This window comes from Tenrec ecaudatus, chromosome 14, assembly GCF_050624435.1.
Source record: "Tenrec ecaudatus isolate mTenEca1 chromosome 14, mTenEca1.hap1, whole genome shotgun sequence".
Lineage (NCBI taxonomy): Eukaryota > Metazoa > Chordata > Mammalia > Afrosoricida > Tenrecidae > Tenrec > Tenrec ecaudatus.
This window is the reverse complement of record NC_134543.1, coordinates 39,242,018-39,267,139: the sequence shown is the minus strand read 5'-3', so window position 1 is coordinate 39,267,139 and position 25,122 is coordinate 39,242,018. Positions and strand designations below refer to the sequence as shown.

Here is a 25,122-nt window from a genome sequence, read left to right as displayed (position 1 = left end):
TAAGGAACGTTGTGACTGTATTTCTTCCACGCAGATTTATCTGTTCTTTTGGCAGCCCGTGGTACTTTAAATGCTCTTCACAAGCACACAATTGAAATATGCTGATTGTTCTTTTGTATCTTTTACTCAGTGTCCAAATTTCACATGCTTATGAGGCCATGGAAAATCCCATAGCTTATGTCAGTCACAGCTTAGTCTTCAAAGGAAGCCCCTTGCTTTTTAACACTTTAAAGAGATCTCATGAAGCAAATTTACCCGGTGCAACATATCTTTTTATCTCTGCTTCCATAAGCCTTAATTGTGGATCCAAACAAGATGAAATCCTTAATAACTTCAATCTTTTCGTCATTTATCGTGATGTTACCTATTTGTCCATTTGTGAGGATTTTGTCTTCTTTGCTTTGGGTTGTAATCCACACCAAATGCTGCAGTCTTTATCAGCAAGTGTTTCAAGTCCACACTTCAAGCATCAGCAAGCAAAGTTGTATCATCTGCATATCACAGGTTGTTAATAAGCCTTCCTCCAATTCTGATGCCACATTCTTCATATACTCCAGCTTCCCTAATTATTTGCTCAGCATTCAAATTGAACAAGTATGGTGTAAGGACACAACCCTGGCACACACATTTCCCTGATTTTAGACTATGCAATATTCTTTTGTTCTGTTCCCATAACTGCTTCTTCATCTTGGTATATAAGGTCGGCATCAGCTTAATGAAGTGTTCTAGACTTTCCATTTCTCTCAAGGCTTCCCCTAATTTGTTATGATCCACAGAGTCGGGTGCCTAGGCGTAGTCAATAAAATGCAAATAAATATATTTGTGTCAGTCTTTGTTTTCAGCCAAGATCCAGCTGACACCAGCAATGCTATCTCTTGTGTCACATCCTCTCCTCAATCTAACCTGAATTTCTGGTAGCTCCCTGTCACTATACTGCTACAACCATCGTTGGATGACGTTGAGAGAAATTTTACGTGGATGTGATATCAGGGATTTGATTCTGCAGTTTGAGCATTCTGCTGGGTCCCCTTTCTGTGGAAAGGGGTGTAAATACAGATCTCCTCCAGTCAGTCGGCTGTGTAAGTGGCATCCGAATCTCTTGGCAGAGATGAGCGAGTGCTTCGAGGGCTGTATCAACTTGTGGAAGCATTTCCCTTGGTATTCTGACAGCTTCTGGAGCCTTGTGTTTGTAATGCCTTCAGTGTAGCTTAGACTTCTTTCCTCAGCACCAGGGGTTGTTGCCCATAGGCTACCTTTTGATAGGAAATGAATATTGACTAGTTCTTTTTGATACACTGACTCTGTGTTCTTTTCCTGCTTCCGATGTCATTCAGTATGTTCTCCTTGGACTGACCTGAATTTTTGCTTGAGTTCTTTCTATTAAAGCTATGCTAAGGCAGTTAAGCTTTTTTGTGTTTCTAACTCTAGGTCTTTTCACATTCCATTATACTCCTTTACACTTTGTCTTCTTGAGCTGCTCTTTGAAGTTTTCTGTTCGGTTCTTTGACCTCATGTCTTCCATTTGCCTTCGCTTTTCTGTGATGAAGAACAAGCTTCCTAGTCTCTTCTGACGTCCATTTTGATTTTTTCCTGCTTGTCTTTTTAGCAACCGTTTGCTTTCTTCATGAATGACCTCCTTGCTCTCATCCCAGAGCTCACCAGGCCTGCTGTCAGTTTGTCAAGTCTCTTCTTGAAATTCAGGTGGGATGTACTCAAGATTCTGACTCTCTTGTACTTCTTTTAATTTTGTTCAGCTTTAACCTGAACTTAGATGTGAGCAAAACCCTCCAAAACCAAACTCAATACCACCAAGTCGACTGTAACCACAGGGACCCTGTGGGGCAGATTAAGAGGCTAGGCCTCCATATTCAGATGCTCCCGGTGAAGGCACTCACCCTGCTGACTCGGGAAGGTCCCTGTCTCTTTCAATAGCCAGCCATTCCCTGAATATTTCCATGTATTTTGGTATCAATCTTTCCCTGGACTAGGAGATTCATCATTGCGGGGCCTCTTTGTCCAAAGGATGTGCTCCATTCTTGGCTCTTCTTTCGTAGTGGCAGTAGATCCCTCTCCTATTTCTCTCTCCTTTTATTTCTTGAACAATAAAAAGTGTTACCTGGCACACTCCAGGGAAACTCCCTGGAGTTTATACCAAATCAGGACTGTTATTTGGATGGTAATGGGATCAGGGCTGTGACAGGATTAAGGGTATTGTGTCTCACTCTTTATCCTTTTTACTGGTGTTTTTTCCCCATCAGATCACATCTTGGGTGGTGATCGCCTAACTTCAATATTGTATCATTACATAACTGCCTGATCCAGTCAATTTGGCAAATGTTTTGGACGAGCACAATTTAATTCAAGCCAACTGTCTATCTGTATCTGTCTTATCTGTCTATGGCTATAGCTCTGTGTCCTTTTTTACAAACTCCCAAAAATCTCCTTCAATTTGTTGCTAGTTTAACCCTTTGTTAAAATAATGGTGGATACAAAGACTTAGATTAGAGTAAGGGTTTTCTATAAAGTTTCTTTCCATCAGGATAACTTTGTTACAAGCAAAAATGGCCATGTGATAGACTAAATGTTAATTGCTGTTTTCAAATGTTTGAATCATGCCAAACAAATCATGCCTGTGCCATCTAGGGTTTCTTGTTAATATTTTCCTGACTACTTGGATTGGGATAAAGGACTTGTTCTATGCACTTTTTATTAATGAATAAATAGAAGATGTTAGTAACCAAAAAAAAATGCTTTCCAGCAGAATAAATCCCTATCTATGTCAAAGAGATGCCGATTTTAAAAAACAAAAAAACATTCTCTTTATCTTCGAAATATCAGCTTGTTTTTAGAAATCTAATTTGTGTTATGGGCACACATACTTTTTCTCACTGTTAATCTTTTTTTGTTATTTTTATCAACAAGATTATTTGAATGCTGCTGATTTTTTTAGTGTTATTTTGGAGCTAAATTGAGCTGCAGCGTTGAAGATCTTCACTGTTTTGTATACTATTGACCTGCCAAAAAGTGTTTTATTTTACTACTGTCTGCCTTGTGTATGTACAACTTTCTCTTTATGAAACAAAAGGACCAAGCACTGTGAGTTTTCTTCTAATCTCTGTGTTGCCTATGACGTACAAATAATTAATATATTCTTTCTTCAGCTTGATTTGAAGCACACTGAGCTGTTTGAATTAGGCCTCATTTTAGTAATTGCCTTCTCTTCTCTTAGGTTCTTATATCCTGGGCTCAAAGTTTTGGAGTATGATTAAACTCTTCCTTCAAAGCACAGTAAAAAAACCAAAAATGTATAACTTCCAAACTGCAGGCCAATCACTTCAACTATTATGTTCCTTCACTTTTTGTTCTTTCAAACAAAAACAAATAAAAAGATGATACAGCATATTAATAATGGAAAAAATTAGTTGTGAGGTACATGAGAATTTTACTATCTTTGTAATAATTATGTATATTTGAAAAGTATTCTAAAACAAAACATTTATTAAAAGTATATAAAAGATGCTTTCTTTTTAATTCATAGGTATTTTAAAGATAAGTGCTACATGTCTCACAAGTCATGAAATAACTGATAAATATCAATGTACTTTATTGGTTCCTTCAGTTGCCAGTTAATAGTAAAACTTTGGATCAGCCTTAGAACATTATTGAGTCTCCAGACCCTCGTTTGATCTTACACAGAAAGTAATTCTGTAGCTCTGCAGTGCCTATGTGACGTCACCCTATTGTGGGCCTCCAGATTTGATGTGGCCGTTGCAGCTGGACTGGGGATGCTTATTCCTCAGTAGTTTGCCTTGGGTTTAAAGTCTTAGGTGAAAATTGTCCACAACACTCGTACTGGATTGAGGGAACAACAGTGACCAAATCTTACTGAGTTTCACTGTGGTGTTTTGCCCTTGGATTCATAAAGACTCCGACTCTCTCTGAGGTTCATGATAGTATCCCTTAGACTAGATAAAAAGTAAAAGAACCTGCCGTGACACAGGTGAAGAGGAAGGTTTCCGTGTTGCATTTTCCCTCTCCATTGTTTCTCTCGCCATCGCTCTTCAGCTGCGTCATCTCTGCTTTTTGTTTTCAGGGTTCTACTTCAAAGATGCTATCTGTGGAAAATGGTTGTAGGTTTGGGGTGACCACTTGCAGATAAATTGATAACTGGCTACTTCAATTCCTGCTCTGAGAGGAAAGATTCGGTTCATCCAGTCTTTCCCTTTGAGGCAAGGCTTGAAAAACTCAGGCTACAAAACCTTTGTCAAAGAAGAGTTATATTTGACGGACAGAGATGCTTAGGGATATTTAGCAACAGCCTATGAAAATCTGAGCAGAATTGAAATTGAAACACAACACAAAAACAGAAATTCTCACATTAGGTAACTACTGCCCCCACTGTTAGATAGTGAAGCACTCGCTGGCTTAATGACAAATTATACAATTAGAAACATGAACTTTCTGATTAAAATTTTGATTGAGATGTTCTTAAGATAGCCAATATGTAATATGTTCTTCGTACAATTGTGAAAATTGTTCATAGCTCTTGTCAAGATTGTGGTTTTGATTTTGTTTAAGTCTTATGGCAGATGTTAGCAATAAATTTAATTCAGGTATTCTTTTCCGCAACGGCTTTTACTTCCATGACGATCAAGTCGAGTTTGTCTGTGACATGTAAAACTCTGGAGTCAGTTGGACCTGGTGGTTGAATTACAGTTTTCCCTCTAAGACAATTTGAGTTTGGTTAGGAAAGGAAAGCTTAGAACGCTGGAACCCTCCTGAAATATGCTGTTTCATTCCTCCCAAAGACCTCAGTTCTGCAACTTTGAATTCAGAGGTGATCACATTGATGTGTTCTGAGAACAGTTAAACACGTAGCGGCTTTCTGGGGACCCAGTCCCTGTGCCATAGAACAGTGGACATCTAATCCTGGATCTTCCAGGCACATAACACGATCCATACCAGAGGGATTTAATGCAGAAACCCCACTTGGTGAACTGAACTCAACTTCACACACACCTGTAACTTAGAACTTTAAGACTGAAATTACATGTTGTTTGAAGAAGCTGAAGATAGCTCTACCAAGATTATTGAACTGTAGGCAGGTGGGTCAATGTTTACTTAGTATTTCAATGCCCTACTTGCTGTTTTAATATATATTATTTTGGCACACCTGTGACTGACATTGTCAGTGAATGTTACTGTAAGTTAGCCTATTCACCCCCTCTCATTATTTGTGCAAATAGCATTCAGTTACATAAGGATTTATTCTGTTCAAGTGAACAAATGATATGTAGTTAGCCTACATATTGAGCACTTATTCACTCCCCCTTTCTCATTAGTATTTTAAAAATTAGTACCCTGGACTAATTGATGACATTATAAACAGATAAGCTCTAGGGAGATGATAGATAAGATTCTCTACCACAAGTTATCAAGGATGTCTCTCGGGTGAGTCAGAGGCAGGTGAAACAAAGATAAAAACAGATTCAGGAATGGATTTTGACCATGCACTTACTCCTAGTACTAGTCTAAGGACAACTAGTTCTTATGACATGGCCCTGCTCAATACTCACCCTTATAAAGCAAACGTAGAAGATATGGGTGCAAAGTGTGGTGAAGAAATTAGATGGTGCCTGGCTATCAAGAAGAATAGTGTCTGAGGTCTTAAAGGCTTGTCTCCAAACATGCAGCCCTCTAAGTGAGATCACATCAACGGAGTTCACATGGAAGAAGCACATCAATATTCATGACCCAAGGATTGTAACATATAATCCAAAGCGGAAGGAGGGAATAGTTTCAGGGCTTAAATTGTGAGATTCTGGTGTAGAGAAGGCTATGGATGACAGTGGAAACCTAAAATACATATGCAGGATGTATACAGGGAGTAAGTCGCCAGTGATTTCCTTCTAATCATAATTGAGGGATGGGAGGAATAACTTGATTATCAGACAGAGAATATTGAAGAGACAATACTGCTTGATGTGATTGAACTATGGAATGGTGGTATGATGTCTGTATTAGCTCCTAATAAAATAGTTTGGAATAAAATAGAGACCAAAAAGGTAATTGCTTAATTTTATATTTAGTGAAGATTCCAAAGTAACTTCTTTTTTGTTGACATCTCCCTAAGTATATACTTAACATTTTCATTGGATTCATTGAAATCCAGTCTTTAAAACTGGGGTGATCTTTGGGGGGGGGGGTGCTTGTTAAGAGTTACTCTGGTCCAGGACAGATGATCCCTTCAGGACTAGTGCTGAGAGTGGCAATACTGGGAGGGCAGAAGGAGGGTGGGGTGGAAGGGAGGAACCGATTACAAGGATCTACATATAACTTCCTCCCAGGGGGATGGACAACTTAAAAATGGGTGAAGGGAGATGTCAGACTGGGTAAGATATGACAAAACAATAATTTATAAATCATCAAGGGTTCATAAGAGAGGGGAAGTGGGAAGGGAAGGGAAAAATGAGGAGCTGATACCAAGGGTTCAAGTAGAAGTCAAATGTTTTGAGAATGATGATGGCAACAAATGTACAAATGTGCTTGATACAATGGATGGATGGATGGATTGTGATAAGAGTTGTACGAGCCCCCAATAAAATGATTTAAAAAAACAAGGAAGAAGAGTTACTCTGAACTGATCTAATTTGTTAGATGGTTTTGGACACTTGTCACCAGTAAAGAGAATTTAGCCTCTCTGTACAGCTTATGTTCACCTTCATTTTGCTTCTTCCATACCAGAACCCCAAGGACTGCAGCAAAGCAAGGAAGCTAGTGTGTAATATTAACAAAGGCTGTGGCTATGGCTGTCAGCTCCATCACGTGGTCTACTGCTTCATGATTGCCTATGGCACCCAGAGAACGCTCATCTTGGAGTCTCAGAATTGGCGGTATGCTACTGGTGGATGGGAGACTGTGTTTAGGCCTGTAAGTGAGACATGCACAGACAGATCTGGCACCTCCACTGGACACTGGTCAGGTAAGAAGCCTGTGCTGTCAGAATGGCTGCATGACCACATTTTCAAATGCTAGTCTCCTTCTCCTATGCATTTATGACGAGCATGTATTGTAGCGCTAACATCTAGGAGAACAACATTTAAGTGTATTTTATGATATGTTTTGTTTTTCATGCTCTTTTTGATTTGGGCTTAACTAAATCATAGTCCTTTCAGGGCATGTAGTTTAATATTGTAATCATGACAGTGATAATACCACCATTCCATTTTTTATGCGTTCACATTATTGAGCTCATATGATTTCCATAATTGTGTCCCATAAGGTAGGACAGTTGTTCTCAAACTTTAACATTCATGAAATTCACCTGGATGACTTGTTCAAACACCGTTTTCTGATTCCGTAGATCTGGGTGTGGTCTGAGAATTTGCATTTCTGAGAAAGTGCCCAGGTTCTGAGACCATTCTTTGACAATCACTGAGACTAGACTATGTGGATAACCCTGTCTTTATTTTACAAATGAGATCAGTAGCGCCTCACTTGTTTATGTGCTTTTCATTTCATTTAATTCAGCAATCAGTTGATATGAGTAAAGGGCTTTGATGGCAGGTACAGTGGTTATGTGGTCAGCTGCTAGCCAAAGGTAATCAGCAGCTGCTTTAACCCATTAGCATCTCTACGGGAGAAAAAATTGTTGCTGTCTGCTTCCATGAAGATTACAGATTTGGAACACTGTTCCCTGTCCTGTAGGGTCACTGTGAGTCTTTGTCAATTTGAAGGCAACTAATCTATTGCTATTTCTTTACTGATGATCTTTACTGAAAATTTAAAGTTGAACTACATGTGTTAAAATCTTGGCTTTGTCACTTTTTATTCTTGGGCAAGTTACTTACCCCAGGCCTCAATTTTCTCATCCATAAAATTAGGAGTAATAATTAATTTTCTTAATTGAATTATTGTTAGGATTCAGTTGAGTCATGCATATATGTAATACATTTGACATACCACCTGATTTATAAGTTTACAATGCTTTCTTAATGTTTTTTTATGGCATCAGGTTGATTGTGACTCATAGCTACTCTGTATGACTGGTAGAAGTGCCCAGTAGGGCTTTATTGGCTGGAATCTTTATGAACAGATTGCCAGGGCTTTCCCCTTCAGAATCAATGTAATCATCACTAGCTATTGTTAATAGTTTTAATCATTTTTTAACCTTCAGCAAATATGTAGTGGTGCCTGCAGTATGCTAGATATTGAATTAAGGAAGTTGTTATTTGAAGATAGTAAACTTACTGTCTCTACACTCATAACTTGTGAGAAGTCAAACTATTTCTCCCCTTCAAAACAAAACAAGCTGAGGCATTGGTTACTGGCTGGATAAAAGTGGGTGGAACACCAAAGACTATAGCCTCTAGTCATCCTTCAGCATTGGAACTGAACTTACCCCGTGTTAGAATAACCAACCACATAAGATTAAAAAGGCAGCATTTATCCAATGACAAAACCCAGAGGGTTCAGGAAGAAGGAGAAATGGAAACACAGGGGAAACACAGATTCAGTGAGCGTGTATCCAGGGGACTGCAATGGATACGTTAATTCACAATAAAACATTTTAAAAGAAAATAAAGATGAAGCCATTTCAGTTGATATACTTCTCATATGTGACTGGGCCCTTTTTCTCAAAAATTAAAGCACTGTACTTGAGATTGGGAGATTGCCATTGGAAAAGTGAATAACTTTAGTTCCTTTGTTTCCTTTTCCACTTTTAGAAAAAAAAAGTCAAATAATACCCAACTCTTCACAGAAGTGTCAAGAAACTTAATTGGGTAATTTCTGTAAAATACTTAAGAATTGCTATCTAAAGGGAATATATAGATTAAAAGGATCTTCTAATGTGATTATTTTTCTTCCTTAGTATAATTTAGAAGTATGTTCTTTTATTCAACAGTTTTACTTTGAAACTCACTTTAGATTTTAAAGTGAACCTCTTAATCTGGAACTGAGTTTAGTCCCAATCTATAATTAAGTTTAGCTTTGGTTGGGAGGTTCCACTGATAACGGTCATCCGTTTACCGCCAGCGCTAACAGGCCTCCAGGTGGCTGTATGTTTTCAGCTTTAAGCTGCTAACGGGAGAGTGTGCGATGTAAACCCGCCATCGGCTCTGCAGGAGAAAGGCGTGGCCATCTGCTACGGTCAAGATGGCTGTGGCTAGGTGCCGCTGCGTGTTCCCGGCCACCGTGACCCTGTGCGCATTAGAACAAAACGGTACCCAGCCCTGTACCATCCGTAAAGTCGGCCTTTTCTTTGAGCACACGGTTGCGGTCACTGCGTCAATTCATGTTTGAAGTTCCTCATCTCTTTCATCCTCCCTCTACTTTAAAAAGCACGATGCCCTTGGCTGTCATTTTTATGGTAACGATTACACTATGCGGTCGTTCTATCCTGCCCTGTAGGGTCAATATGAGTTGGAATTGACTCAATGGCAGTGGGATTTTTAAGAACAGAGAAGATTTCAGGGTTAAGAATATGTTAAATTTCTCAGGTGGGAAAAGGAACTCTGCCAGGCTTCCCATAAATAACTTTTTCATTCATAGACTTAGTTCAGTTTCAAGTGATTATGGAATTATATAGCCAGAGAAGGACAAGGCTCTTTGTTTTCCACTGTCACTAGGGAGTGGGAACCTTTTAAATGGTAGTCAGTTAATAAGGAAATAAAAGTTGATTTTGGTAGATTTGTCAAATGTAGTGTATAGTTTGACCTTGCCTACATGCTACAATGATGATAGAAACAAAGCTGGTGCATTAGGCTGGGTTGACTAGAGAAATAAATCCAGGGACACTCATATATATATAAGAAAGAGCTTTATATCAAGGAGTAATTGGATATCAAGAAAACATCCCAGTCCAGATCAAGTCCATAAGTCTGATATTATCCCATAAGTCCGATTCTTCAGAGTCATGCAGCACATGCAAGGATGCCAAATGCAGGCAGATCACAGGCCAGTGGATGCACAATCTTGTGGATCCAGTGACAGTGGGAGTCTCTCCAGGGCCCTTGCACATCTCAGTGCAGCTCCGTGCGGCTTGTCAACAGGAAGAGGAAAGCAGAGGGGCCGGCCTCTATCAAGCTAGCTATCTCAATTACCCTCCAATCAAACTGCAACCTGATTGACAGACTAGACTCCACCCTCATGTTCCTCAGGGAGCCATGCTGGCACAAAAAAACCCTACCACAGCTGGGGATAGAATTTTGTATGGGTGGGGTGACATCAGAGTGTACATTAGCTATAAGTAGGAGGTACCCAAAGAAGCCGTAGGGTAGTGGGCCCCACTACTTGAGTTGCATATGGGTATGACTGGCATGTGGGGCTAGCTTTACTCTGGCGAGGTGGTCTCAGTTAGGATCCCCAAGGACTTTGTGCTGGGAGTTGTGAGGACGACAGTGTGTGGTCCTGTCCACTTGGGCTGTAAAGGCTGCAGGTGGAGTTCCTTCAGCAGGACAGAATCCCCCAGATTGATCACTGGCAGGTTAGGTTGTACAGGATCAGGGGTGGAAAGATACCGGTCTGCGTGCTCCTGGCGCAGTTTCCTTAAAAGAGAAAGAAAAGGTAAATAGTTTGCCAGTGGGGTGTTTGGGTTGGTAGGTTGTGATTGACTAGAAAGGGCCTGCCGTATAGAAGTTCAAACAGGCTTAAAAAGGAAGGAGAGGGAGGGGTAGCTCAAATTTGAGTTAAGACAAGGGGCAGTAAGTCCACCCATGAGCGGCGAAGTTCAAGGGACAGCTTAGACAGATGATATTTTATAATCCCATTCATTTTCTCAACCTCTCCAGAAGATCAAGGCCTGCACGGGACATGTAGATGCCATTTGATGTCTAAGGAGACCGAGACTTGCTGTGTGATCTGGGATGTGAAATAGGGCCCGCTCTCTGATTGTATGGAGTTGGGGAGGCCAAACCTTGGAATGACTTGGGTTAGTAGCGTGTCAGTGACCGTGTCCGCTGTTTCTCGCTTGGTGGGGAAGGCTTCGACCCATCCTGTTAAGGTATCTGCTAGTGTGAGGAGGAATCTAAAACGTTTGTGTTTAGGCACATGCGTGAAGTCAACTTGCCAGTCCCGGCCGGGCAGGGGACCACGTTGTTGGTGAGTGGAGATTCTCCGTGTGAGAGCTCCTTGCATGTGGAACAGGAGGAACTTACATTCTGAATGAGCTGAGTCAGCCTAGGGTGGTCAAATATGGACTGTAGGAACTGGGATAGGGCCCGAGGTCCTGTGAGTAATGAGGAGTGTATCTGACGTACAAGACTGCCCGCTTGCTGCGTGGGTAATGCTATTTGTCTGTGGAGGACTGCCCACTCCTCTGGAGTTTTCTTCCCTCCCTTTTGGGTGAGGGTAGCTTCTTCTTGGGGTATGTAAAAGGGTGATACATCAGGGATAGTGAAGTAGAGAATTGGAGCCAGGCTGGCAGGGTTAGCGATGAGGTTCCTGGCAGTAGCATCTGCCTTATTGTTGCCCTGTGTGACCAGAGTTATCAGTTTGATGTCCTCTGCAATGGATGATGGCTGCTTTTGCCAGCAACAGGAGAGCCTGTAAGAGATTGGCTATTAAGTTACCATTTACAATGGGGGACCTTTCGGTAGTCAGAAATCCCCACTACTTCCATATGGTGGCGTGCCAGGTTAAGTCAAAAGCTTGGGTGATGTATCAGAACTCTTTAATGTAGGTAGTGGGATCATTAGAAAAAGTCCCCAGGCATTTTTCTATTTGGGAGAAATCTGTGAGGGAGAACGTAGCATGGACCCTGACGGGGCCTTCCACCCAGCCACTTCATGGAGTAGGCAAAGGTGGTGTGACCTGGTGTGGGAAGCAACAGGAGGATAGGCGGGCAGGAGAGGGTTGGGGAGGCTGAGGTTGAGGGAGCTACAGTGGAGGTTGAGGGGTTGAGGGACTGAGGGAGGCTGGCGGTGAGGGAGTTGCAAGGGCTGGGGAGAGGCCCAGAGTAGGCTCTGGGTTTACAGAAGATGGTAGGGAGTAGGGTGGAGGATGGTAAGAGGGAGGGGCAATGCCTAGAGGGAGTCAGAAGGGGCAAGGTTGGTCTGAGTGGCAGCAGGAGGTAACGGGCGTTTGGGAGAGGCCACCACAGGTGATAGGACCAGGAGGACTTGGGCTGGGTGGCAGGAGGCACACAAAGAAGGAGAACGGAGGAAGAACGCCTGAACTTATGGAACCTCAGACCATTTTTGGATTTGGTGACAGAAGTTGTCAAGATTGCAGAGAATATTGAAATTGAAAGTCCCATTTTCTGACCAGTGCGATCCATTGTCCAATTTGTATTGTGGCCACACTTGGTTACAGAAAAAGAACAGACATTTAGGACAAATGTCTGGAGCCAGGCCCAGTTTAGCCAACAGGCATCCCAAGGGACTGTCCCTGGGAGGCCTGGAGAGAGTGCTTCCCATGGAGTCCTAAACTGCAGGGGGTGCGGGCAGAGGAGAAGGACTTATCCTGGTCCCCATCCGCACCCGTCAGTTAGGAGGTGGCCTGGTCAGAGCTAGGGGCCCAGTGGGAGAGTCCAGGACTCCCTGGAACAGGGAGGTTCCCTGATGGAGGCTTTAACCAGCAGACAGGGACCTTGGGTGAGAGTGACAGTGAAAGACTCCACTGGAAGCTAGGGAGGGGAGGGGCCTGGCTTTGTGGCCGGCTGAATAGAGGACAGTCCAAGGTCTTGCTCTGGGTGGAAAGGAGAAAGCAGACTTAGAGCAGGCACAGCAGACAAAAGCACACAGGCAAACAGATGAAGCTCAGACTCACCCTCTGAGCTCTAGTCCAGTCAAGGTGCAGTGACTGCCAGGCCCAGTGCCAGCAGCCCTGTCACCGGCAGGAATCCCAGGAAGCAGACACAGAGATAAAGGACTGAAGGCCACATGAGGGGGAGGAGTATAGACACAAAGGATAGTTGGACACGAGAAACTGACCTTATCGTTGCACCCTTTGCGAGGAAGGGCAGTTATTTCCAGCTCCCCTTGGTACCAGGGTACCCGCCAGCGGAGCCGCATCCATCTTCCTAGCTTACTTGCTTTTCGGCTGTTCAGCCTTTGTGGACCCAAGTTCCCACATGAGTTTGCTGGCCCTCAGTGTCCAGAGAGACAATCAAGACAGAATGAACCTTCACAGAACTGCAGACAGAGAAGCACTTACTCGACAGGCCTCAGAGGTCCGTGGAAGCGGAGGATGGGCTGTGCACCGGCCAGAGAGAGGCCCCTCCTGCCGTACCTGGGTCTCGGGCACCATGAGGAGACATTGGAGACAGAGGCGCAGAAGGAGATAAAGCTCCATCAGGAATGAGATGTATAGAGAGGCTTTATTAACGTGAGGGAAAACCCCCGGACGAGTTCCCCAACCCAGTGAGTTAGGTCAGGGAAGTCGCAGTTTGTCGGTGAGGCGGTGGGAGATATATAGGGGTCGAGCTAGGGAGGTAGACGTTGACAACAAGAAGGGAGACTTTTTGCTTGCAGCTGCAGGACCTTGAGTCAGGATGTGATCTATGGGAAGTGCCTTTGTTGTTTGCCAACCTACTCCCTGGAGTGGTGGAACAGGGGCTGAACAATCTTGGTCTGGAGAGATAAGCTCCTTGGAATGTTGGGGCAGAAAATGCATACTTCAATAGGTCATTTATCCTCCTGAGGACCTGGAAATGGGGCCTTGAGGTTCTATCTTCCTGAGGAGCCAGAGAGGTGATGGGGGTCTGCCTAGTCCGGACCCAGCCCAAACAACAGGGTGGTTGAAAATCAGGAAAAGTGTGTATCAGAGTTTATCCTCTCATCATACTACTTCAGTCTGGAGCTGAGCAAATAATCTGAGACGCTGGACTATATGAAGAAAAACATGGCATCGTTGTTGAGGAAGGCTTATGAGAAACCTTTGCTGCGTAGGTGACACAACCTTGCTTGCTGAATGAAGAGGATTTGAAACACTTGCTGATGAAGTTCAGGGGTTTCAGTCTTCAATATGGGTTACAACATAATGTAAAGAAAATCCAATTTTTCACAACCGTACCAATAGGTAACATCAAGGGGGAACAGGTCACAATAATCAGTGTATGGGCCCCCTCCCAGGGGGACAGACAGCAAAAAAGTGGGTGAAGGGAAACAGCGGTTAGGGGGAAAAAAGAAGAATTTATAAATTATTAAGGGGACATGGGGAGGGAGAGTGAGGAGGGAGGGAAAAATGAGGAGCTGATACTAAGGGCTCAAGTAGAAAAAATGTTTTTAAAAAGATGATAACAATGTACATACAGATGTGTTTGACACAATGGATATATGTATGGATTGTGATAAGAAGTGTAAGAGCCCCCAATAAAATTAAATTAAATAGAAGTTGTCAAGGATTTTACCTTGCTTAATAATGTTCATGGGAGCAGCAATCAAGAAATCAAACAACACATTTCATCAGGTAAATGTGCTGCACATAATCTCTTTAAAGTTTTGAAAAGCAAGGATGTTACTTTTAGGACTAGAGTATGTGTGAGCCAAGCCATGATGTTTTCAATCCCCTCATATATGTGTGAAAGATGGACATTGAATAAGGAAGACCAAAAATGAATTAATGCATTTAATTATGTTACTGGTGAAGAATTCTGAAAGTACCATGGACTAACAAAAGAACAAACAAATCTTCCCAAATGAAGTGTGTAACTGTAAGGTCTCTCTCCGGGACTAGATTTCAGCCTCAGTCCTTGGCTCCGCGTGAGAAAGATTTCACGCCGAAGCCGGGCTTGTGATCCAAATGAATTTAATAAGAGAAGAAGTTTCAGGTTTTACACGGCACCCATTAGGATTCCTTTGACCATGCGGCCTAGCAGAGACTGCCCCAGGTCACGCAAGGATCTCTCTCCTCCCACGAAGATGACCAGACCGCTCAAGCAAGACCCTCTCCCTCTCGGTTCTTGCCTTCTTAAGAGTTCCCGGGGGAGGCATGGTGAACGACCCCAGGTCGATCCCATTGGCTGAATTGCAGTCACCTGGCCCAGGTGGGCTGCTCCAGGTGTAACGCCCATCTGCGCCCACCGGTGGGAAAATCCAGCTTTGTCCTTTGCTGGCTCTCCTGGGCATGTGTAAATGGCCTTCCCAATTCCCTAGGCTAAGCTACCTAACATAGCTACGCTGCTTCTTAGAAGTGAGGAGGGTGAGACTTTTTCTTCTGTCCTTCGGACATGTTATTAGGAGAGACCAGTCTCTGGGAAAAGCCATCATGATGGGTAAAGTAGAGGCTAGTGAAAAGAGGCGATAGAGAGACCCTCTGACTGCCACAGTGAACTCAAACATGGTAACAGTTGTGAGGGCGTTGCAGGGCATTGTTTCATCCTTTTGTACATTGGGTTGCAATGAGTTGGAGCTCTCTTGACTATGCCTAAAAATGTGCTGCAATTAGTTACTTAGTTTGCTTTTGTATTTTCTTCTTAGTCTTTTGTTGTCCCTAATTAAAGAAATCATTTTGTCATGATGGCCCAGAATTGCTACTATAATTAAAAGTATCTTTTCATTATCATTAAGGTGCTATATATTTTCCTTTTGCTATTAAATTGAACTGTGCCTGTCGTACACTTATAATTAATTATACTAAGGATTATTCTCAATATCCTTGCAGAATTCATTGCAACTAAAATAATTTAGATACAGCAATACCTCGGTTGTCTAACTCAATTCATTTTAAAGTCGTGTTAGAATACCAAAAAGTGTGAGAACTGAACATATTTTTCAATAAGAAATAATGGAAACCCTAATAATTGGTTCTGAGGCCTAAAAATTACACTTATGAATTCATTTTTCCAGAACTTTAGCACAAAGTTAACAGCCATAGGTTCTGGAAATACCCCCTAAAATGCTTAAACACAATAAATACAGTACATTAACTATCAAACAATAGATTAGATTGAATTACTATATTTTTACACAAAAAATACACAACATTTTCATGTTTAATGCACTGACACAAGCACTGTGTGGTGTGTGAGGGAGAGCGCTCTTCAGTGGGTGCTCTTAGAGCATCACCCATTTGTGTTCCCAACGAGGGCAATGCGTGACGCACTCTAGGCTCACACAGGCTTTTTCAAGCCAGATTTTTTTAAATTAATAAATATTTTTATTGGGGCTCATACAACTCTTATCACAATCCATACATACATCAATTGAGCAAAGCTCCCTTATACATTTGTTGCCCTCGTCATTCTTTTTTTTTCTTTTTTTACATTTTATTAGGGACTCACACAACTCTTATTACAATCCATACATATACATACATCAATTGTATAAAGCACATCCATACATTCCCCGCCCCAATCATTCTCAAAGAATTCGCTCTCCACTTAAGCAAGCCAGATTTTTGGTTCAACTATAAATCAAAGTTACGAACACTGAGCAGATTTTTTCAGAACTTTTGCTGTTCAACTAGTGTAAAGTTCAAACTCGGAGTCATTCAATAAACAAGATGTTACTGTATTATGCATGTGTCTGAAAGCAAAAGAAGATTCCTGTGTGGGCACAGGGTAACTTTATAGTAAGTGTGATTGTGACCCAGATGCTCTGCACGTGCTCCTTTTAGAGAAGTAGTTAACTTGTTTATAGGTTTTGAGGAAGCAGGTGAATTCTAAAAACCTTTTTGATATTCTTCTGTTAGTTAATCATAAATCAAGTACTTCTGTGAACTGTTCTGACATGTACAAAGAATCTTGGGATATTTCCCTGAGCACCACTGCCGCAAAATTATTTTTGTTTATTCACACTTGATATGACATGCTTGCAATTTTGGTGATTCCTGTATAAATCTGTCACCTGTACAGGAATTGATATTCATATCTGATCACTTCAATAGCTGTATCATACTTTTTTGTAGATTACATTCTATTTTTCCTATTATTTCAACTTTGTGTTTGAAACCATATTTATTTTAATAATTTCTTTTCTATGTTAAATGAAGCAAAATATTAAAGATTATGCTTGCAATTTAAAATAGTAAAAGTATTTTTCCATCACCTGTACCTCTCCTCACTATTTCTACAGATTTACATTCTACAGCTGCTCGTAAAATGATCAGTTTCTTTTTCTGTATCTCTTCAAGCCAAACCAACTGGAGATAATAGACTTAGGCTTGATTCTTCCACACAAATTCTGAATGGTAATTCAGAATAGGAATCTTTCCTGAATGTTTAATGATATGAAGTGTATTCCTAAAATTATTGGTGTGTATTTTAAGCCTTGCACATATCTTACTTAATATCCATAATATGTTCTTATAAGTACTTTTTCATTTATCTTACAAGTACTTCTTAAATTGAGTTATGAACAAACCTGGAGAAAGTGAGTAGAAGTTTCTAAGCTGCCTGGAGAAGCCCAGTTGATTTTTCTGGGATCATCAGTTTCATTTGATGTGCTGGTTGTTGGTAGTTGCCATCAAGCTGATTCTTAGCAGCCTATGGGGCACAGTAGCTCCACCCTCTTGTAAAGCCAGGGGAATTCAAACCACCATTCTGACTGGCAACTGAGCAGTAACCTCCAGGCACCAGGGCACCTTATTTGATTGTAAATAAAATCAATTTCAGTAGTAAAACAAATTATATATAATGCTATAAAATTTTAATAAAACATCAAACATTCGTTCATTGACTTGGGTCATGTTTTATACTCTCAATAGTATGAATTTTGCTGTAAACCTAGCAGTGTGGTGAGTTACATATTGGACTGATAACCACAAGGTCAGCAGTTCAAATCCAACAGTTGCTCTTTAGAAGAAAGCTGAGGCTTTCTACTCCCATAAAGATAATGTCTGAAACCCACAGGGGTAATTTTATTAGTCTGTCCTATAGGGCCCTTATTGCTTAGAGTTGAGTATGAATTTACCCTCCTCTGCTATTTGAGTATTCTGGCAGAAGCTTCTAGAGAGAACCGTTCAATGGTTACATTTTATTTTTTAGCTTATTAGCTCTTTAGCTTCTCTTAAAGGTGATCCAAGGCCAGCAGCAAGACCCTGGTCTTCTCGATCATTTACACAGTGCCAAACACTTGACCAGAGCCAAATAGATGCAATAGAAGAAACAAACAACCCTACCTCTCTTCATCCCTCTTCAAATCTTAAGCATTATTCTGGGAGCTGTGAGATGATTGTATTAAATTGGAGATTTTATATTTTAAACGTAGGCTATTTCTAAGAATGAATCTTTTAAACAGATTCTACTCTTTCTTTGTAAAATGAAGCTCTTGTAAAGTGAGTTCTGAGATAAAAAAGGTTTGACTTAGGAAGTAGTCATGCATAATTACCATCAAAGTCACTGTGGAGTGGAAAAATTCATTGCAAAAGTTTTAGAAAAATCCCCTAAAATCTATTTAGAATCTATCCAAGGCTGCTAGAGTCTGAAATAAAATCCAGGTGCTTTTCTTCCTTTGGGGATGTCTGAGCTGAATAGCCTTGGTAACTCTCTCAGGAATGTATCAGTATTTTTGTAAATACGGATATACTTTGTGTTACAAGTGAGATTTGGCATAAATTGAGTCACTATAAATCAAGTCATGTGTTAAACATTCTAATGGAGTTGTGTAGGGATCCTCAAATAAAATCGTTTCATAAAGCACAAAATCTTTTTTCTATTATGAGCTACTAGTACACTAACTCACTATGTTCTTTTTATTGAATTTTTTTAATGTTTGGCTTTTTATGTATTTTTTTCAGGCACACCTATGTACTGTGTATCTTGCAGGCTTAGTCACATTTGGCTTTTAATTCAAACATCCACAGTATGTAATAGGAAGGAATCAATCTTTCAGTAGCATTCTGATAACAGTTTTACTTGTGTAAAACATGTAGACCAGATTAAAATTTAGAGTGATTCTACAAATAAGCTAACTCTTGAAATGAAGGAAAGTTAAGAATTCTTACTATCACTTTTGACTGGTCTTATATCCATAGTTCTGGGTATGATTTGAGTCCAGAATTTCCCTATCTCTCTTTCTCGGGCTTATGTAAATGATAGGTTGAATCCGTGGAATAGGAAATAATACAGTTCATGACCTCTAGTGAAGTATTGCACCTTTTTTTTTTCACTCCAAAAGAGTGTCTATTAAACAAACAAACAAAAAATCTGTAAAGGCTTTATTTTATGTGTGTGTATGTGTATGTGCACACACACATATTTTTTTAAATAATAGACCTTTTTGTTCCTCATACATTTTCATTGTTTTTAGCAGAAGCTCAAAAGCAGACTACATGATACTACATGTAGTTTAAAATCAGGAGGGTTTACATCGTGGTGAATCTGTTAATGCAAGCAGTTTTGATCCTTAGAGTGCCTTCTTTGCTCTTTAATACCCTAAAGAGGTCTTGTGCAGCAGATTTTCATAATGCAATACATTGTTTGATTTACTGATTGCTGCTTCCGTGAGCATTGATTGTGGATCCAAATAAAATGATTCTTAACAATTTCAAACTTTTCTCCACTTTCATTGTGCTGTCTATTGGCTCAGTGTGGGGACGTTTGTTTTCTGTACATTGAGTAGTACTTCATATGGAAAGTTATAGTCAGTAAGTACTTCAAGTCCCTTTGGCTTTCAGCAGAAAAAGGTTGTGCCATCTGCATATCACAGGTTGTTAGTGAGCCTTCGTCCACTCCTGATGCTGAGTTCTTCATAGTTCAGTCTCTCTAATTTTTTACTAAGCACACAGATTGAAGAAATTTGGTGAAAGGATGCAACCATGACATATACTTTCCTGATTTTTAAACCATGTGTAATAGCTTGTTCTGCTGGAATGACTGCCTCTTGCTCTGTGTTCTGGCTCCCTATGAGAATATTGAGTTGGAATATTGAATATTGGAATTCCTGTTCTTCCGAATGTTCACATATTTGTTAAGATCCACACACTTGAATGTCTTGGCATAGGTAATAAGACACAAGCAAGCATTTTACTAGTGTTCTCTGCTTTCCTCCAAGATCTGCCTGATATCAACAATAGTAACCCTCAGGCAATATTCCTTTCTGAATTTGACTTGAATTTCTGGCAGATCTCCGTGAATGTATCATTGCATCCATGAATTAACTTTAACAGTGTTTTACTTGGATGTGATATTATGATAGTGATAGACAATTTCTGTATTTTGTTGAGTCAGATTTCTTTGGAATGGACACAAATAGGAATCTCTTCTAGTCAGTTGACTAGGCTGATGTCTTCCAAATTTCTTGGCATAGATGAGTATTTCCTGTGCTGTATTAACTTCTTAAAGCATTTCAATTGGCATTCCATTAATGTCTGGAGCTTTAATTCTTGCTCATGCTTCAGTAAGACTTGAATGTGTTCCTTTAATACCAATCACTTCTTGATCATATGCAGGCTTTCAAGTGGTTGAACGTTGCCCATTTCTTTTTGTTGTTGTTGAAAATTTCTTTCCAGTAAAGTGACTTTGTGTATTCTTTCCATCTTCTTTTGATGGTCCCTACATCATGCAGTGTTCTCCCCATAGAATCCTTCAGTTAGACTACTCGACGATTGCATATCTTCTTCATTTCTTTAGTTTGATATATGTTGAGTGTGCTCATCCTTTTTAGCGTTCTAACTCCAGGACTTTACACATTTAACTATACTTTGTCCTCTTGAGTAACCCTTTGAAATTTTCTGTAGGCTCTTAGTTCATTTATTCCATTTTCTTTCTCTATTCTATACTCAACAACAATTTACAGAATTTCTTCTGACATTCACTTTGGCCTTTTCTGCTAACTAGTTGTGTTGCATTTTTTCAAGAGGATCCAAGACAAATCTGGTAGAGTGTTTACTCACCTCCCTGCCGTCTAATCCAGTCCGACTCCTAACAAGCTTTAGAAGAGAGTAGAACTGCTCCATAGTGTTTCTTAGCCGGCAACCCGGTACAATAGCAGACTGCCTCAAAGTTTCCCCACAGAGCAGCTGGTGAATTCAAATCTCTGACTTTTTAATGTATGATTAGCAGACCAAGTGCTTATCCCATTGTGCCACTAAGACTTTTAGACAGAGCTTAAGGATAAGCGTTTTTAAGGTTTGAAATGATTATATGTTGATTAAATAAACCTTTTATTTTGTATCCATGCTTAACTGTTATTGGGTAAAGGAAACTGAAAACCAGTGTTTACTTGCACAGTAATTGCCATTTTTGCAGTCGATTTCCTATTTATAAGAATCCAGGATGCAGTTTTATAGCACATTTCCATTCACGTAAGAAAAACAATAAATAAATATAAACATGCTTTTGAAGAATACCAACAAAAGTAGTCAAATTAATATAGAATTGCTTGTTAGAAAGATTTTTAATTGAATTGAAGAAATTCACAGGAGTGGCAATATTAAGATGATTATTATTCAGCCTCTCCTTGGAAACCATGCCAAGGATGTTTAAAAAAAAAGAATGAGTATCACCCTGAAAGATTTGTGCTTTCTAAATTAAACTCCCAAGAAATATTAAACTACCTTCAGGGAGGAGAATGTATTTCTTGCTAACATAATTTAAAATATAACAAATAGTTAACAAATAGTTAGCTATTTGGGGATTTTTTGAAAAGACCGAATTACCATCTGTTGATAGAAAATTATTCCAAACATCAAAAAAAAATGACTAAAGAGAAGCAAAAATTCCCCAGTTTTATGGTTTTTATAGAACATCATTTATATACCAGTCATAAATGCTATGGCTATATTCATGACATTAAAAAAATTCTAATAGCTTCAAGCTATATCTTTAAAAAACATTAATATTAATATATAATCATTATTTAATGTATATATAAACAAATTATTTTTCCTTGTCTGCTACATATATAATTTAAATTAAATTGTTTCTTGTTTGATAACATGAAATCTCTATTTAGGACACTTTTTTTCCTTTTAGCCTGCGAAGAATTGTGCATTAGTGATCAATTGTCATTTTGGCTTCTCTTTTTTTATGTCAGTGCAGATAGTTTGGTTGGCATTGCTTTCATTAAAATAACAGATTTTAATATACTGTATATACTTGAGTATAATCTGACCTGCATATCAGCCGAGGCACCTAATTTTACCACAAAAACTGCATTAAAATGTGCTGAGAAACTCGACTTATACACAAGTATATGCAGAATATGGTGGCATTTTCTAGCATTTGGCAGAAAAGTAATACTTGTTTTACATAACAACTATAATGTGCTCAAACCTCTTTAACAGCCCTTATTCTCTTCTTTCCTGATGGGATTATTTATGTAATTGAGCAAAGATTGCCTATTGCACAGAAAACGCCTCTGTAAATTTATGCATTGGTTGAACCATTTCTCAAGGACTGCTCTGTAGTTCTGTCTGATGGAAATGAGTTGCGTGTAGGTTTTCAAAGGATGGTGAGAAGATTAAAGATAAAAGGGGAAGAAAAGAATCATTCTAAGGAGTCTTGAATGCAGCCTTTGCATCGAAACTAGAAAATAGTCTGAACCCTTAGCCTAGTTATGTTGTTCTTAAAAATGAGGAAAAAGACAGGTTCCACACAGCTATATTTTGATGGAATAAATACTGCCAATGGAAAAGGAGCATTTTAAAACTGTTGTTTTTTTGAATAAAAGTATAATATTTTTAACAAATTTTGTTTCATTTTCACTCACTTCCAGCGAGTGAATTACAACTCATAGCAACCCTTAATAGGACCTGGTAGAACTGCCCCTCTGAGTTTCTAAGACTGTAGCTCTTTCTGAGAGTAGAGATTCTCATCTTTCTCTGGCATTATTTTAGTTTCAATTAATCAAATATATATATATATATATTATATACGAGACCATGAGACAGAGAAACTTTCAGAAGAATAATCTGTGAGCCTTTTGAAGCTCTTTGGCTTCTGAAAGGTGCAGCTAAGTATCTGAGTGACGTTGTGCTGCTCTCACAGAAGCACTCTAAGTGGCTCTAACCACCACACTCCTCCCCGTTTAGTCTAGGCGTCCCAGTCAGGGTGCTCTTGGTAGGGGTGGTATTTCCCCTCCGCTCTGGAGGAAGGTCCTTCGCTCACTGAGCTGCTTCTCCTGGGTGAGGTGGCTAGGCATATCTTTTCACTCATCTCTGCTTGTTCGCCTGATTGTTTAATCTCTTTTATACTAAAAAGAAATTAGTTTAAAATATAGCTCACACTTAGCCCCTGTCTCATAAACATAACCAAAAGGCCCCATTCCCAAATGGAATTACGACCACAGACAGAGCATACAGTGAGGACAGAGTTCAATCTAAAACACTCGTGCTTTTTTTTTTTGTCTCTTTAAAATCTTTTCTGTCAGAGGAGTGTGAAGCAATGCATTTTCACAATTTGCCACCCAATCTCCCAATTTTAACAGAAGTTTGAAAACATTTTCCCTAGCAGCACTGAATGGAAGAATTCACTTTCCCTTAGTAACCATTTTAAGAGCCATAACACCATACCTTTCCTAAATTAAGAGATTTAATTGTAGGTAATCTTATATGATAAATATCTCAGAAGTTACTTTTCCTTCACTTTGCATCTCTGTGATATGCTTATAATAGTGTAACCCCAGTGCACAGTAGTCGTGGGCAAAGCATGTAGTCCGCAGCACGAATAAGCCCCCTCTCTAGAAAGGGGAACTGCCCTCGCCTGGTGGTGAACAGCTGTAACCGCCTGCCTGCATGCCCTTTGGTGGCAGCTGGCTTCATTTAGCATTTACAAAATTGCATGCTGCTGGCCTCTAGTGCCTGGCCTTCTCAGATGAAAGTGTTAAATGCATTCTTATCATCCCCTAACACAGAGTTCACTTAAACAACCCTGGGTCTAGCCTGGGGCACCGGTTCTTGAATCCATTTGTTTTTGTAATAAGTTCGATGTGAAATAAACCTCTGTGCTCTGCCGTACAGGAGAAAGGGGTGGGAAATAAATTTAAAACGCAAACTAAATTGAAATAAAATGGGTGACACAACACGACCACGTGTACCTCTAAGATGGCAGTCATATGGTGCTCTGTCTTTGAATCTATGCCCTGCTGTCGTCTGTGGCTCCAGGTACCTGCAGTGCATTCTGTATGAGGATGTGACAGCCGTGACCATCACAGAGGTTGGGTGTGTGATCCCAATGACTCAAATCACAGAGGCTGTGGGCACGTGGCATGCCATTTTTGTGACTCCCTGATCCTGAATGTATGGGCTGTGGACACATGCTCTGTGATCTGAAAGAAGGTACTTGTCAACCCTATTCGTAGCAGGCGTACAGCATAGTCTTCTGAGGGTGGGGTGAACTGCATCATGGTAGGTGAGTATAATGAGGAGGGGGACGGCTGGTAGCGAAGGCCAGGGGTTGGGGGAGGGGGGGAGGGGGTTATGCATCACTAGCCACCAGGTTCTATCTATACTTGGTCACTGAAGGAGTCAGGGAGTTGGTAGAAGAGCATACACTACTCCAGTCACTGTATTCCTGCCCGGTCACCAGCAAGAGTTATGGGGGTGAAGTCTAGCATCTTTAGTTCCCACACTACCACCTTTCCCCTTGTTGGGCCCGCAACCCAAACAACTAGGGACCACTGCTAAGTGGGTTTGCCCCTACTTACTGGCCCCCTGTTGACTTGGGTTGCCGAGTTCTTGCTTGCTTCCCTGCATTTTTCTTTTTTCCTTAGACCTAGTTCGTGTTCTATTCACCTTGTTTAACTCGGGATTTGTTTATACTCTGTTTCTATCTATTGTGGATTCTGTGAAGTTGGCTTTTCCTCACCCATGTATGTTACCTTCTATGTTCCAAACTGGCCATATTATTTTAGGCATCTGGCTCCATCTCTCTCTTCTGTTGCTGTTGGTTGGTTGGTTGGTTGGTTGGTTGGTTGGTTGGTTGGTTGGTTGGTTGGTTGTTTCCCATTAGAGTTTAGTTATTTATTCTCTTATTTGATGCTCAGAATTCCAGGATTATCATGTCCATCTGTTCCACTTGGTTTCTGAGGTCTCTATAGTAGAAGGACTGGGTAAAGTATGCCACCAGAACCCCAGCTTGTCTTCTCTCTGTATAAAGTATTTTATAGATTTCAGAGTTTGTGACATTACTAATAAAAATACTATCAAAATAAGCAACAGTTTTATCTAGAGTATTTACCTAAAGTAGAAATAGCCAAGAAACACATTTGAACTCATCAACACAATGATACGATGAGCAAA

General features: G+C 40.3%; 1 protein-coding gene across 7 annotated transcripts in view; it reads left to right on the top strand.

Moving 5' to 3' along the window:
* The window catches only part of FUT8 (fucosyltransferase 8), a 286,681-nt gene that overhangs the window by 213,281 nt on the left and 48,278 nt on the right, over nucleotides 1-25,122 (top strand). For all 7 annotated transcript variants that reach the window (XM_075532154.1, XM_075532149.1, XM_075532155.1 and 4 more), the window contains one exon: nucleotides 6,745-6,982. In XM_075532154.1, coding sequence (XP_075388269.1) covers nucleotides 6,745-6,982 — 238 coding nt within the window. The remainder of the gene's footprint in view (nucleotides 1-6,744; nucleotides 6,983-25,122) is intronic.